The sequence below is a fragment of the Aquila chrysaetos genome, chromosome Z, assembly GCF_900496995.4.
Source record: "Aquila chrysaetos chrysaetos chromosome Z, bAquChr1.4, whole genome shotgun sequence".
Classification (NCBI taxonomy): Eukaryota; Metazoa; Chordata; class Aves; order Accipitriformes; family Accipitridae; genus Aquila; species Aquila chrysaetos.
Genome location: NC_044030.1, coordinates 473,223 through 488,869, shown reverse-complemented (window position 1 = coordinate 488,869; position 15,647 = coordinate 473,223). Strand labels below are relative to the sequence as shown.

Genomic DNA, 15,647 nt, shown 5'->3' with positions numbered 1-15,647 from the left:
AGCACAGCGGCGGTGAGAGCCGACCTCTGCTTTTGCCAGGATTACCAAGTTTCGTCATCACGCATTCATCCCCAGCAGCTCCTTCCCCTCTCCGTATAAATATGCTCTGTTTCCTCCAGGACACCAAATGAAATGACGACTCACCCCAGCTCCCACCTGCCTTCGTCAGCACTGACCGGGCTCCAGGCTTGCCTTCACAGCCCCTGCGTGGGCTCTTCCCACCGTTTCCATGCCAGAACCTCCCAGTTCAGGAGGAATTCCTCTACTGAGGAATGCAGAAATGGCACAACAAATTCTGCAGGAGCCTTCTCCTGGTGCTGGCGTTGCACATCCATCCTGACAGCGGCACCACAGCCGGCCGGGCAGGCGTCCTCCCCGAAACACCATCTCCCTCAGCCCGCTCCAACTTCTCCTCTCCAAGCCTTCCTCCTCCTCCTCCTCCTCCTCCCCCTGGGGCAGCCCCTTGCTTGCTCCTCTCCAGCTTTTCCTGTGGATTCACACAGGGTGTTTCTCCTCTTCCCCTCCTTCCCACGCTCTCCTGCCCGTGGCTCCTCTCAGCCCAGCACGAACCGACCGGTCGCCTTGCTGCTCTGTCAGCAGCCTCCGCCATCCTACACACAACACCAAAAAGAGGGGCACCCAACTGAAATAAAGCGTAACACAGTTAAAATGAAGCATAACACATCCCACCCTGGTGGAAAAAGCAGTTTGCTTTTTGTAAATCCAGTACATAATCACTTTATGCCACTCATTGCCACAAGATATTGATAAAACCTGCTCTTTCTCAGGACGGGAACTGGACACTTTCACCCCCAACAATAACAATTTCTGCCACAGGAGGAGGGAAAATGGAAGATCACCCATCACAGTGGCTCCACTGCTACCACTGAAGCACCCGGCATGGGTTAGCAGGGAAGAAAACACAACCAGCAGCACGGTCAAGTATTTCCCTATGGAGACATATGAAGCAGAAGTATGAAAGCACACTGAGAATGTGCGTGAAGTTTACACCAATACTGCCAGATTTTCAATCCATCCTACCAACGGCTCCTGACACTTGAGAAGTCTTGGGCGAATTCGCAAGAACACCATTTGTACTTCTGTAATGCTTTCAGATGAACTATCGGAAGGTATTTCACAAATGCCATCTGAGAATCCTTTCATAACACTCTCTGTATCATATTACATATTGTGTACAACAAACTGGTTTCAAAGCCATACCCCATGGCAAAATACCCTCGGCAGCGTTTGCCATGGACCAAGCCTCCCAGGTAGCCAAAGTCCTGGCAGCTGCTGCAGCTCCAGGTGCACCGAATCTCCACCCAGATGGAAGCCAACAGAGAAAGCCAAGGAGTTTGCTGTGTTTAGTGGCGTGTTGCAAAGTCCAAGCGGAACAAATCCAAATCAACCCATAAATTCCTGAACTTCAGGCCACTTTCAAAGCTGGACACAAACACACATTTTTTGTTTTCCAAAAGACTTTCACTTTTCCTGTTAGTGCCCCTGGGATCCTGGTGACCCTACAAGGGTCAGGAGTCTTCTGTTTTCCATTTTGAGGGCAGCAGCTTTTCCTACAATGCTGACTTCCCCATCAAATCCCCAATGCAGAACTGACCTCATTAAAAAAACCCACAAAAACAAATAAACAAACATAATTTTCCAAAGTTTTTCTTTCATTTCTTCACCTGTACCCAACTGGAACAGGAAGGGCCACAATATTGCAAGCCAGTTTTCATCACAATGTGTTTATGGAAAAGCCAGAAATATAAGCACAAACATTGTTTTAGTAAGATTTACAAAGCACTTTCAGGTACAAGTCCTCGGGGGCATGGGGTTAGGGAGGCAGCAGGTACCAGTCTCTGTGGGGAACAACCCATGCACACACAGAATGCAATGCAACGCTCCTGGGCTTGGATCCCTTAACCAGAGTGTTTTGTGCAGCAAATAAGATGTGCCAGGGAGGGCTTTGGGGGATGCAGAGGTGTGGAGACGCTCCTTCCCCTTTGCACGTGCTGCAGGCACGCTTCATGTCAACAGAAATGCCTGGCGGGGGAAAAACCTGGGCAACGATGCATTGATTTCTTTGCTGTGACTTTCAGTAAGGATAAATGGGCACTGAACCCCACTAATCTCGTGGGGTGAATCTTGAGCTGTTTTTCCCCTTTGCTAATTAGCTGAGACCCGCTGACAACCAAACCTGACCGGCAGCAGGTCCGGAGTGCGGAGGCTTCGGAACAAGGAGCTGGCAGAGAAGGAGGGTCTGCCCTGACAGAAGGTGGGCAGGACAGCATCACCCATCCCAGAGACACCCACTTCTGCACTTAAACACCCCGTCCACCCCGCCTGTCCGCAGGGCAGGGAAACGCAGGCTCCTCAGCTTCAGAAAAAAACACCTAGAAACATCAGAAATTGTCTGCACATGGGTGTAAGAAAACGAAGCAGAACAGAGGCAGGCTGACCAACGAGTGTGGTACCTACAGGGTAACTATAGGGTGCTGGTTCCAGGTAAAGAGACTCTGTCTGATGAGACCCACAGCCTGCCGCTGCTGGAGGCTCTGCACCTCCTTTCTATCACGAAAGGCTCCAGCGAAGGACTTTCTATGCAGAAAAATCATCAAAGATTACAGTTTTCAGTGAAACATTTCAGTTTTTATCAAAACATTCTCTGTTGGAAAGACAGGTTCAGCCAAACACAGTGCTGTTGTAATAATCATCATTTTGCTGCTAAAACGTCAGCTGTGCTGGAGATGCCCGGGCGCTGCTCACGCAGTAAAATATCACAACGAGAAAACAGCGTCAGAAAACCAGGAGAAAACCCACTGCTGGTATGACCCGAGCATCTCTTCCACCCAAGAGCCGCCCCGGTTCTTACGCCAGAAGTGTATTTGGGGTTATGTTTTCAAACTTTTCTCTACAATCACAAGAAGAACCATTTGCCTGAACAAAAACACGGATGTGGGGTCTGTGCCTTCAACAAAAACTCCCACTGGTGCAAAGCCTCACAACTTGGCAATGCTTGGAAACCACTCATCAGCCACATAATCTAATGACAATTTCTCGTCTGCCTTAATTTTATCCATTATTTCACTGTGTGTTTTAATTATTTAGACAGGTCTCAATAACTGGCCAAACACTCTTAGCCAAACACAGCATCTGATGAGTGCAGTTTTTCTGCCCAGTTCCACTCCACAGCTCCCATTTCGGAAAGGCACTCGCTGCCTCCAGCGCCTTGTTCTCCCACAGCCCTCCTGTGTACGCCTGTGAGTCTGACTAGTCTGGACTGACTCTGAGCCTGGAGGGGACTCCTGCGGCACAGAGAATGAGCAGAGGAAACCCCTGCCCCTCTGAGGTTGCCCTTATTCAATTACACGTTCAAGCTGAGAGCAGCAGGGCTGAAACCATCCCCCTACACGCTACGCTGCTCTCTTAGCTTAAGAGTCTCCTTCCTTTCAGATGTAATTTTTTTTTTCATTTCAGCAAATTCTGCTGCCACCAGATCTTTAAGCAGCCACTATTCGTATGAGCAGAGAGGAATTTTGATACTAGCCCTTTTTTCTGGAAGTGGCTTAGCTCCACAATTGCTTTTTGTCATCATACAACACCTTCTGCAGGTTGCTTCATTCAATCCCTTCCTAAACAAACGGCAACACAAAACCACAGCATTCTTCTGAAAACCCAGCATCCGCACTAAGCAGGTTGCTTAGGCTCCTGGGCACCGCATCCCAGACAGCTCTCCGTCTCATCCTGCACACTGTGAACCGGGTGCTGCTCTCCCACCCCAATCATGCTGTTCACATTTTCCATTGCAACCACACAAAAGTTTCCCTAAGTCACATCACGACAGCTGGAATGAACAGCAGGTAGCTGGACATCAAGGTTGTAGGATAATCCAGGCTGGAAGGAAGCTCCACAGGTCTCTCAAAGCAGGGCCAGCTACAGGACCAGACCAGGTCACTCAGGGCTTTATCCAGCTGGGTCTTGAAAACCATCACGGATGGAGACTGCATAACTTCTGAGGGCAACCTCTGCCCTGCCTGACTGTCGTTGGGGGGAAGAAGTGCCCCCTTGGACCCTGCAGAGCCTCTCCTGCGTCAGCTCACGCCCCTGCCTCTTGCACTCCCACCACGCACTGCCATGAAGAGCTTGGCTCCTTCCAAGATGCTTTAGCACATAGTCATCTCCAGGTATTCGCTAGTTGTGTAGGGAGCATACTTTGAGAAACCCATCTTTGTTGGTTAAAGTGATGGACAGATTTAGAGAAAGCCTACGGAATGAGACTAAAACAGCACTGATTTCCAAACCAAAGGGTGGAAATTGTATTTGAAACTATTCAAAGCCTGCAGGATCCAGACATTTACCAGGGACTAAGAAGAGAACTTCCATTTTTCAAGTGTTGGTGCAAGCCCTTCCCCTCAAATATAATGTCAGCAGGTCAGGCATTAAATAAATCAACAGGCAAGTGTGTGGTCTCTCCCTCTTTTGCAGGGCTAACACAGACTCTAGGAGGTCGGTCAATTTTGCTATGACATAATCTTGGCCAACTAGTGTGTCGTGGTTTAACCCCAGCCAGCAACTAAGCACCACGCAGCCGCTCACTCACTCCCCCCCCACCCAGTGGGATGGGGGAGAAAATCGGGAAAAGAAGCAAATCCACGGGTTGAGATAAGAACAGTTTAATAGAACAGAAAAGAGGAAACTAATAATGATAATGATAACACTAATAAAATGACAACAGCAATAATGAAAGGATTGGAATGTACAAATGATGCGCAGTCCAATTGCTCACCACCCGCCGACCAGCACCCAGCTAGTCCCCGAGCGGCGACTCCCCGCCCCCACTTCCCAGCTCCTATACTAGATGTGACATCCCATGGTCTGGAATACCCCTTTGGCCAGTTTGGGCCAGCTGCCCTGGCTGTGTCCCCTCCCAACTTCTCGTGCCCCTCCAGCCTTCTTGCTGGCTGGGCATCAGAAGCTGAAAAATCCCTGACTTTAGACTAAATATTACTTAGCAACAACTGAAAACATCAGTGTTATCAACATTCTTCGCATACTGAACTCAAAACATAGCACCGTACCAGCTACTAGGAAGACAGTTAACTCTATTCCAGCTGAAACTAGGACATAGTGCCATTACATGACGTTGTCTTTCTCCACAGAGAAAACCAGCTTCAGGACAATTCCAGATCTATTTTCCTACGTAAGTGGAGCGTCGCATACATACACACTGTAAAGTGCATGGATGACTCCCCTACTATTTTTCAAAGGGACAAAGACTACATGAGCGACTATGATTCTACTCATCTGACTCATATATTATGCTTTGATGTGATACTGAAAATCTGACGATGGCCAGTATATCACTGCTCGTCAGCTCTCAGGCAGAGTCCACTGTTTGACTGGCTACTGTCTGTGACTCCTTCTGCAATGACAGACTTTCCATTAGCTGTCTGCTGGTGACATGAAACCTTGGAAGACTCATCTGAAGACAAAGGTGTGGGGTTTTATTTAAAACTTGCTGACCTAAGAGACCTGGTTTATCTCTCTAAACTGAAAAAAATTAGCTATGTGTGGCAAAACACATGATGAACAAAGAGATACAACTACTCAAAGCCAGCTGCCAAATTGCAAGGAAATGTGGACGCTTCTGGGAAGACAACAAGAGGGAAAGCTTTTCTTAAATTTCCCACATTTGTACCACACTTACAGAAGCCGCGGCAAGTCTCCTGAAGGAGATCACCCAACGCCCTTGCAGGACTTTGTGTCCCATTGTCATCACTAAGCTGCGGGTGTAAAGCTGGTGTAAAGTGCTGAGATGAAACTTGGTGACCGGCCGCACCACACGTCACCGACACCCCCTTTGCATGAGTCTGTGCACAACCTGGGGAGCCTGCCCAGGGAAAAAAATCATCCCCCAATGCATCCGTACAGAGCAAAGAGTAAAGGGACAAGGACAAAGGAGATGTTGGAGCCCCAGGCACAGCAAAACTGGCCTTTCTTTTAACTCGGGAATTTGTATTTTCACATATGGCCATATCTGAAAGCAGTCAAGAGGAAAAAAGGGGGTATTAAAATGCAGGAATGCACTGCAGTTTGTGAAGGTGTTGTCCACCTTGGTATTTTGGGATTCCCCCTCCCTGCTGGGGCAAGGGGAGGAGGCGACAAGGACTCCTCCAGGTAGGAAACGCACCCACGCTCTACCCCACCGGAGCCAGATGTGGTCCCCACCGGAGCCAGATGTGGTCCCCAGACAAAGCCATGTGAGCAGTGGGACGAGCCCCAGCAAGCCCAATGCGGCAGACTCGGAGGGAAGCAGCATCAGCACAAACCCAGGCCATCACTGGGGCTTCTCCAACACAGTAAAAGTCACTGGGAGAGCTCCAGTCTTTCAAATACACCCTGAAATCCCTGAGACCCGTGCGCTGCTGCTCTCCCCCAGCTTGGTTTCGTTCCACTGATTTGGCAAGACATTGCTGGGGGGAGAGGGGAGTCGCAGGCATGGGGCAGTGGCTCTTTTTTGTTTGTTTCTTGGTCCGTTTCTTCAGGCCCTGACTCAGTGCAGCCTGGTTGAGAGAGAGAGACCCAGAAGGACAAGAAGCAGCCGGTGGGTTTCCTTACACGACGACAAGTACCTCCACGCTTTGCCAGCACAGCAGGGTCAGTGCGGTGAAACCCCGGCAGCAGCTTCTCTTCGGCAGGGCAGCGCTGCCAGGTCATCGCACGGTGGGCACTGCAGATGCCTGGAAAACGCTCCGTATCACCTTCTGGAATAGTTTGCAGGAGAAATACTGACCCCAGGCTGCCTGCTGCTTCCAGACAAAGCGGGAAAGCCGGTCACCAGCCGATTCCGCAGGGAGGGACCCACTGGAAGGGGCATCGAGCTCAGGTGGGGGCATGGGGCATCCTTGGCTCTCTGCCTGGACAGGAGAGCGGGCATCCCTTGGGTTATCCCACCTGGGTTTCTTCCCACCTCTTTTGCTTACTCAAAGACCAGATGTTTCAACTCCAGCCCCTGCTCAGACAGACACACCTGGGCGTCCACGCGAGCTGCAGGGTGCTCTTTGCAAAGATGATGTTGATGCAGAGAGATGTTAGCAGGATACACGGCTCATGTCATACTACCTCCCCAGAAAACTCCCCGCCACCACAGCCTCACTGTCACGCAAAATACCCGGTGTCACACAACAGTCTGCTGTGACTGCCACCACCCAACACGTCACAACAGGGCGGCACACGTGGGGAACTTTGCGCAGTCTTCAGACGCTCATGCACCAAAAAACGCCTGTAAGGGAGGGCAGAGGGCAAGGACGCAAATGGGAAGTGTTGGCCCAAGGAGCTGTGCTTTCTGCTGCTATTCTAAAAGAAAAGTCTTTCTACTCATAAAAGTTGATTTTCAGCAGGAAGAAACACCACGGCAGGTTTCTTTTCTCCTTCTTGACCCTAAAACAGGGCAGAGCCAAAGGAGAAGGTGGTGCACCCCGTCCCCCCTCCCCACCCCAGTGGTGCAATGGAAGCCCCGTGCTGCTTGTTGGGCCCTCCCAGTACCACTGTAATGCGAATAAGCAACAATCCCGATGATGGCAAACAGGAACAGGGATCCTCCACAAAGTCTCACATGCCGAAGGCTCAGCCTCCAGAAGCTGAGGGCAGTTCAGAGCTCTGAGCTCCCCAGAGCATCCAGGGGGTCCTGGCAGATGGAGGAGCTCTACCCGACACCTCTGCAGAATAACCTGTTATTTCACCAGGAGTTGATGGCTCCCCGTGAACCGGAGGCCACGGCTAGCAGCATCGTCTCAGGGCTCGAAGGGCTTTGTGCACGGAGCAGCTCTTGCCTCATGCAAGGAGACGGGGGTAAGTGCAAACGTCATCTCCAAAGAGCTGCTGCTCCTTCCCAGTGAAATGCCCTGTGTTACAGCTGAGCACTGGTCCTCTCCAGTTCTTTTTTATACCCGTTTAAATTTTACCATTATTGAAAGGTACTCCACGGCAAGAAAAAAATACTACCAGCCGGAGATCTCCTTCTGAGTAGCCCCTGACTCCCTCAAAGGACACTCTCCCCGCCTCTGCCTGTTTTAACCACCAGCCGGTAGGGACGGGCAGCACCGGGAGCAAGCACACCTCCGCAGCGCACACACGTGCTGCCTGGGATGCAAGCACCCCGTTCCTACAGCACCCGAGCACCCTGTCACGGCTTATCTTGCGGATCAGCAGCAAAGCCCCGCGCTCCGGGAACCGACGGAAAAACCGCAGCGAACGGCCAGCGCCGCGTCCCACCGAGGCAAAAAAAAAAAAAAACGCAAGCAGGGTCACCCCGGAGAAGGAGAGCGCCGAAATCCCCTCCATCCCCCGGCGGGCTCCATCTCCTACACCCTCACCTGCGTGCGGGGGCTTCGCGCCCCGCTCCCACCCCACGAAAAACCCCGGCACGGCGAAGGCAGACGGGCAAGTGGACGAGCCGCGGCCGCCCTGTCCCACCTTGCTGCCCGGAGGGGACGCGTTCCCTTACAAGCATTGGGAGAAGGAGGGAGCTCTTGCACAGATTACCCCCCCACACACCCCGCAGCCCCCCGTACGCAGCGGGGGTCACGGGCACCGGTGCTCCCAGCTGCCGTCCCTCCGCCACCCTGCCCGCCCAGACCCCGCGCGCCCTTTCCATTCGGTAGGGGTATTGATCTGCTGGCAGCAATGGGCTGGATAATTAGCCAGGAATTAGGGTTTCTATTACAGCCAGGAGGCTGCCCCAGCTGATTTATCACCTGAATAATTTACTGTGATTGAAAGGAAATTAAAATGAACTCCATTTGACAACTGTGCGCTTTTATAGGCTTTAGTGAAGACTCAAAAGCCAAATTAATAGCCTGGTGTTGTTTAATAGTCTACTGAGAGTAAATATGGGAAGGTTTTTCCTCTCCTGACGTGCTCTCTTAGGCTGGATTTTAGAGTTGTTTTTCTTCCCCTCCCACCAATAAAGCCACAGACTGGATCAGAGGAGGTTTCAGCTGGAAGCGGCGCAGATGTAAAAATGACAGAACTGCCCTTGCTCGCTGCTCTCCTCTCCGCGCTGCCGACGCTTGCCCTCAACTGCCCGTCTCTGCGGGCAGAGGGGCTCACAGCACCGGCAAAATGTGGGCGAGCAAGCAGCACCCACCGACTGCCCCCCCCCGGCCGGCACCGGCACAACCCATCCAGCTGCCGACCCTGTCCCACCTCCGCTGGCGTGGGACCGGCGACCGGCAGACGGGTTGGCACGGGATGGCACGGGGGTAACGCAGCCGCCCACAAATTTGTGCCCGTGCCCTGCGACCCCCCCCCCAGCATCGCCACGTCCACCCCCCGCCAGCCCGGCGGAGCCAAGGGTGCCTTCTGCCACGGCACGGGGTGCCCGAGCCCAGCAGTGGATGCCTGCCGGACTCCTGCCTGCACGCGAGGAGCTGCCTGCTTGCGGGACAACATGAAGTTTTGGGAAGATACAAGCAAATATTAGCTTTGCATTTCTCATTGCAAGTCTCAGGGTCTGTTAAGAAGATCCTCAGCAGCCACCATCCACCCTTAGGAAAAAACGTATTATTCACACAAACAGAAAAATGAGTCACGCTTCCTGGCTTTAACTGACTTTTTCTAACTTTTCTTTTACCTGACGTGTTTCTCACTTTTCCCTGTTACTCCTGAAGATGAAACCCCAACATTTGTAAGGAGGACCGTACATCTCCACGCTCGCAGGAGCTTCATTCCTGTGGACGCACCATCCAACACAACTCCATACAGTGAAAAACAAACTTTAGTCTTTCCAAGATGGCAAATACTTGGCCAGATAAAAGTAAAACTTGTAGATTTTTGAAAGGACTTATGCCCCTCTCTTGGTCAGTTCAGAGAACTTCTTCATCGCAACTCTCTCTGAAACAGGGGGCAATCAGGTCTTGAATTTGTGCAATTTTTCCAACTTTTTTCAATTTATTAGTAATTTTTTCAGGTTCATCAGTTGTCCAAATGTCGTCTGCCTGTGCTTATCTCCAGATCCAGACTTATCTGCACTGCATGTCATGAATACGTATATTAGTATATGTTTGCCTGGTTTCTACCTAATCCCAGAATATCTACACTTTATCCAGAAGTGAATACAAGAACAGGCATTCAGTTTAGTTCTAGCTAAAAGCAATGGGAAAGCATCAGCAAGGGCCTGGGAATTATCTGCTATTAGCGGCAAGCAGTTCTCTTCTAAGCTGGTGACCTACATAGCGTTGAATCTGGTCACATCATGTTATGCCTCATTATGGCCCTGATCTGAAGTCTATTGAAGTCAATAGAAATATTCCTCTTGGCTTCAATGAGTATTCGATTGGACCCATGTGTGAAGCTGAAAATACAAGAGAATCCATTTCAGTTGTGGACAGAAATCCAGCATAGATAATTCTCTTCTTTATTCTGAGGAAATTAATGCACTGCCTCTCCTGTCGAACTGATCCTGCTGTATATCCTTCATCCCACAATTTTCCCCCGTAGAGGTATTGATCCCGCTCTCACAGCCACCAAAAGCGCATCGGTCTGCGATCCCCAGGCTTGCCCCCAGCACCCATCCAGCCCCCTGTGCCTGAAGACCCCCCCCCAGCTCGCCGCTGTTTCCCAGGTCTCGATCTCCAGGAACATCTCCTGTCCACGCTTTAACTGGCAAATGCGTTTGAGTCAACGGTTCACACGACCGATGCCGCGGGCTCCGCCAGACCGGGACAGCTTCCTCGGGGAGCGGGAGAGAGCTCCTCCATCCCTCCGGCTGGAATCGCGGGAAGCCACCGGAGGACAATCGACCTCGCAGCCACGCAGAGGGGTTTGCTGAGTACAGCCAGCACCTCCCGCTCCTCCAGCTGGATGCTCCTAACGGACGAGGCGCTGGAAAATTACGCCACTTGGTGTAGCAGCTCTGTGCATAGGAAGGGCACAGGATGAGTGCCAGTTCTGGATAAAATCTGAATTGTCAGTGCAGCGACCGCGAACGGTGGGGTTTTGCCTACGGCAGGAGCCAGGTGGGAGTACGGTGGTTTGCCATGGACGTAGCCGTGTTCTCCCTGTGTGAGTCCGGCTTTGCTCCGAGGGAAGCCTGGATGTCGGCTGTGCAAGCAACACCAACAGCTTTCCATATGGGCAGGGGGACTGCGCTGCAGAGCCGACACACCAGGCAGCGGCGGAGCCCGTCCCCACACACACCAGGAGCCATGGAGTGGGGAACGGGAACCGGTGCCGGTCCAGGAGGCAGACGCCGTGAAGGCTTTCCTTCTCTGGGACCTGAGGATTACACAACGTTCAAGCCATAGGCTTTGCCCCAGCCGATGAAAGAACTGCACAGTGCTGGCGGCCAGCAGCCACGAAGAGAACAGCCGCGCGATGGTGGTGTTGCAAATACACTGATACGTGTATTTCCAAATCTGTGCCCAAAAATACATGAAATCAGTTTCCCGTGAACATTTGCAGCCAGTGCAAATCAATCACGGGCTGTGAAAAAATTCAAAAAATGAGCACATTTTGAAAAAAATGAGCACAAAAGGGCACAAACGTGAGGGAAAGGCATTCATTTTCTACAAGAATTCATGCTTACAGCAGGGTTCTGTCAGGGGAAGGTGGGCCAGGGTGCTTCTAGAGTACTGACTTTATGCCTTGGTTACTCCCCTGTAACATACAGACATGAGAGGATTTGACTCCGTTTGCAGAGCCAACCCTCAGCCCCAGGCTTCCTGGCTCCCAGCTGCTGGACTTCACCTGCCATCACACGATTCTCACGCTCTACACAGAATCGTTTAGGTTGGAAAAGACCTTTAAGATCATCGAGTCCAACCGTCAACCCAACACCATCATGCCCACTAAACCACGTCCTGCAGTGCCACGTCTACATATTTTTTTAATACCTCCAGGGATGGTGACTCAACCACTTCCCTGGGCAGCCTGTTCCAATGCCTGACAACCCTCTCAGTACAAAATTTTTCCTAATATCCAATGTAAAATGGACTACATGTGCAGGTATCACATACCTGTGCTGCACAGTACACACCTATGTATGCACAGCTGCACCGCCAGGCACTAGGTTGCAAAATGAGGCACATAATAGGAGATGCCTTATTTCTGACCCCCAACGCACACAGTCTGACACAGTTTTAATTATACGAACCCACGGTGGGATCCCTGCCTCACCCAGCGCACACAGTGGGCACTGTTTCTGAACAAAGGACTGTCTGATATTTTATTTTCCTGTCATTGTCCAGTGGTTGCCTTCTCTCTCGGCACTGGATGAGGCCTTCCCCAAAGACAAGTATTCATTCCCTGTGGGTCTCTCTATAGAAGGCACAGCTTACAGCAGATGTGAAACTCAGATGACGCTTGTCAAGAGCACAACATGTTTTGAGGTGAGAAATAACTCATGAGTCTCCATTTTATACAGGTGCACTAAGGGAAACATTAAAGATGGAAAAGTAAAGGAAAGAGGTTGGAAGCACTCAAAGGAAAGGGTTTGGCAGCAGTGGGCAAGCACTCCCACACAGCCCATCAACATATTTTTTTTCCCTTATTTTCTCTACAGAACTAGCTCAGGACTGCTGACTGCTGACTAAGTCATCCACTGCTGACTTAGCCCCTGAACCACTGCTCCTGGGTTCAGCAGCACGCTGGACAGCCAGATGCCGGAGGCAGGTCTTCATTTACAATGACAAACTATCGCAGGGACCAGTCTGGTTTTTGAAGTCACATCACTAATATTCTCAGTATTTTCTTTCTCCTTCATTTCTTTGGCCTTACTGATTGATCCAGACAGCTTCTCCACTTTGGTTAAGTATCATGACAGCTTTGCTTGACTCCCCAAAGAGGTAAAACATGACTGCTTCGGTAAGGGCTGGAGTTCATACCCCATCCTTGCGAACCAGAGCTAATCATACAGATCAAACGCGTTTGTGGTGAAAGTTACACTTTACATGCCACCAAAAAGCAGAAGCCAACCCCAAACAGCCACAAGCCCATAACCATCGCCCAGCTTTCCGAAAGCAAATGACAATGCTCCAACCTATGTGAAAGCTAACAACTACAAGCTCCATTTGTAATTAGACTTTAAAATGCCTAGGCAAGGTAGTTCTGCTAAGCACCTTTTGTACATCATAATATCACATTTCTCGGCATCTGTTTGACTTCCCGGAGCATGCAGAGTGTACCCTGTCAACCAAATTAATAGCAGCATATCGCCAATCTTAATAATCTGGCTGCACAGCCGTTCTAGTTACAGCTGCTTACGTGGACCCAGGGAGATCCTTGCTCCACCAACAGCCGAATATCCCATATTTGACAATTGGGATAATACTTCAGCAACAGCCTCATTCAATTCTCCCATTCTTCCTATTAAACCAGTAAAAGTGTCTCTCTGGATAACCGTTCACTCACTGCTGGACCGTATCCCTTGAGCTACAGTTCTCCATGACTCAGAGACTTCAGAACACAGAAACAAATAAACGATCCTCTTCCATCACTGCTCTCTTTACAATGACTTTTTTGGCATATAAAAGTTTCACAGGGACAGATCTAACGTCACACAACTTCTAAGTGACCACCACTGAAAAGGCTTGCTGTAGTAGTGGGCACAGTGCCTGTCCTCTCCAGTACCACCCGTGTTCAGATGGGATAACCACCATCTAGTGGTATGTGAAGGCCATTTCACCTTCCAGAGGCACCGCCTGTTTGGCTTTCCTAACGAGTTTTTAAAAAAATCAAATTGACCTCAGCATCTTCCCCATCTCTTTTCAGTTTGAGTTCAGATCTGCAGAGTTCCTCTGTGAACACAAACCAGGGAAGCCACAAAACCAGCAGAAGCTGGTGAAAAGCAAATGGCTCGATGAATGAAACAACAAATGACAGATGCAAGCTTAAAGGCATGAGAAATTTCTACTCTACTGTATGACTTTCAGCATAAGTAAGTACTTTTCCAAAAAATTTATACCAATACACGCTCCTTAAACTGGAGCCACGATGGTAGTAGGCTGCCATGAGATAATCTCCCGTGGCCCTCAAATGTATAGATTCCTCTAAGGTAAAGAGGTGTTTGTCTGCAGTTTGAGAGTCCATCCACCTTGCTAAAAAGCAGGTCTAGTGTTAAGCACACTGAAGATTAATGGCCAAATACATCATTAAGTAGCCAGCCAGACCAATATTGGTGCTGACAGCAATATATGCATTTCTACCTCCCTCTCAGCAGCTTATTAAAGGCTGCTGCCCAAGAAGAAGAAGGCGACAGAGAGACACAGCTCATCAGTTTTTGCATGTGCTTCTGTATTGTGCCTGCAAAAATGGAACTTTCCCAAAAAATTAGTGCCAAGTCCTTCTCAAACACACTGCTAATCTGTAGGTGCAACTAATTTACCTTCACATACTAATTGGTTGTTTCTCTCAGCAAATGGCCAATTACATGCCTAATAAGCCATTTCTGGATACAAAAATCTAATTTGTGTGCACAATCATGCTAACTATGAACCAAAACTGGGCACTGAGTTTTGCAAGTCTTCTCCTTGTTACCTGCATAGCCTGCTTTTGATCTAATGAAAGCATCAGAAGCTGTGATGCTCTTCAAGGTCCGATTTTGTAACTGGTCCAGATCAGGTGTAATTTCATACCCAAATAGTTGCTAATGTTTACACAACAAGATTTTTCCTTCATTTTTTAATACTTAGTCTTTTATGGCTAATGTGCACTTGGCAGAAGAGCTTGATATGACACCTGTTTCTCCATGGTTTTCTACTGAGACTCTGAGAAGTGTTTGGTGATGTCCACCAAACAGATCTCTGCCAGCAGAAAGCATATCAGGAAAACATGGAACATTTGCAATAGTACCTGCTCTGGTTTGATGGGCTCAGTTGTTGTGAAAATGTCGGAATAATGTTGCCTCTCGAAGACTCGATCCAACACTTCGAGCTGCTGCTGGGTGAAAAGGTCTCCTCGCATCTGTTTCCGAAGAAAATCTCTTCCCGGGAGAGAATGGCCATTTGGTACTGGAGATTCCTGAATACCTTTCAAAGAGGAGAGAGAAGATGGAGAGTAAGTAGGTATCACAATGATGAGACCTACAGAGGAGTGTCTCATTTTATCCCTTGCACAGATGTGGGTACCATTACGCTGACACTGTGAAGACTCTTTGAGAGGAGTTTACAAGCCAGACACATATTGACAGAAGATGCACTGAGCAGTCTTCCATTACAGCCAACCGCCAACGCAATTTACCATCAGTGATTTCACACAGGATTTAAAGGCAGGACAAAGGATAACGGTCACATCTTTGCTCGCATCGCTTTTGCTGCACCACCTGAGAACCTGTCGGGTTCACGGTCTGGGTGCAAGAGGACACGGGAGGATAAGTACACCACCTGATGCTACAGCCACAGCCGACTTGGGTCAGCTCCAGCAGATCCGCTTTGCCCGGTCACCGCCCGTACGCTTCACCCCCTTCCTGCGGTACCTTGCTCAGCTCCATCCCGTGCCGAGCTCTGAGCTATAGCGTGCCCGTGTCAGGATGCACGGACTCTCCGTCCGGCACGACCTCCTGCTGGCAGTAGCTGTTCCAGACAACCTCCGAAGCACGGGCACTGCTGGCACCGCGCGGGGATGGGATGCCCCTGGGGCTGAGAGTCACC

At 50.1% G+C, this 15,647-nt stretch overlaps 1 protein-coding gene across 2 annotated transcripts in view; it reads right to left on the bottom strand.

Moving 5' to 3' along the window:
• PAX5 (paired box 5) overlaps positions 1 to 15,647 on the bottom strand; it is a 130,687-nt gene that overhangs the window by 69,281 nt on the left and 45,759 nt on the right. For both annotated transcript variants that reach the window (XM_030004457.1, XM_030004458.1), the window contains exon 4: positions 14,851 to 15,026. In XM_030004457.1, the coding sequence (XP_029860317.1) occupies positions 14,851 to 15,026 (176 nt within the window). The remainder of the gene's footprint in view (positions 1 to 14,850; positions 15,027 to 15,647) is intronic.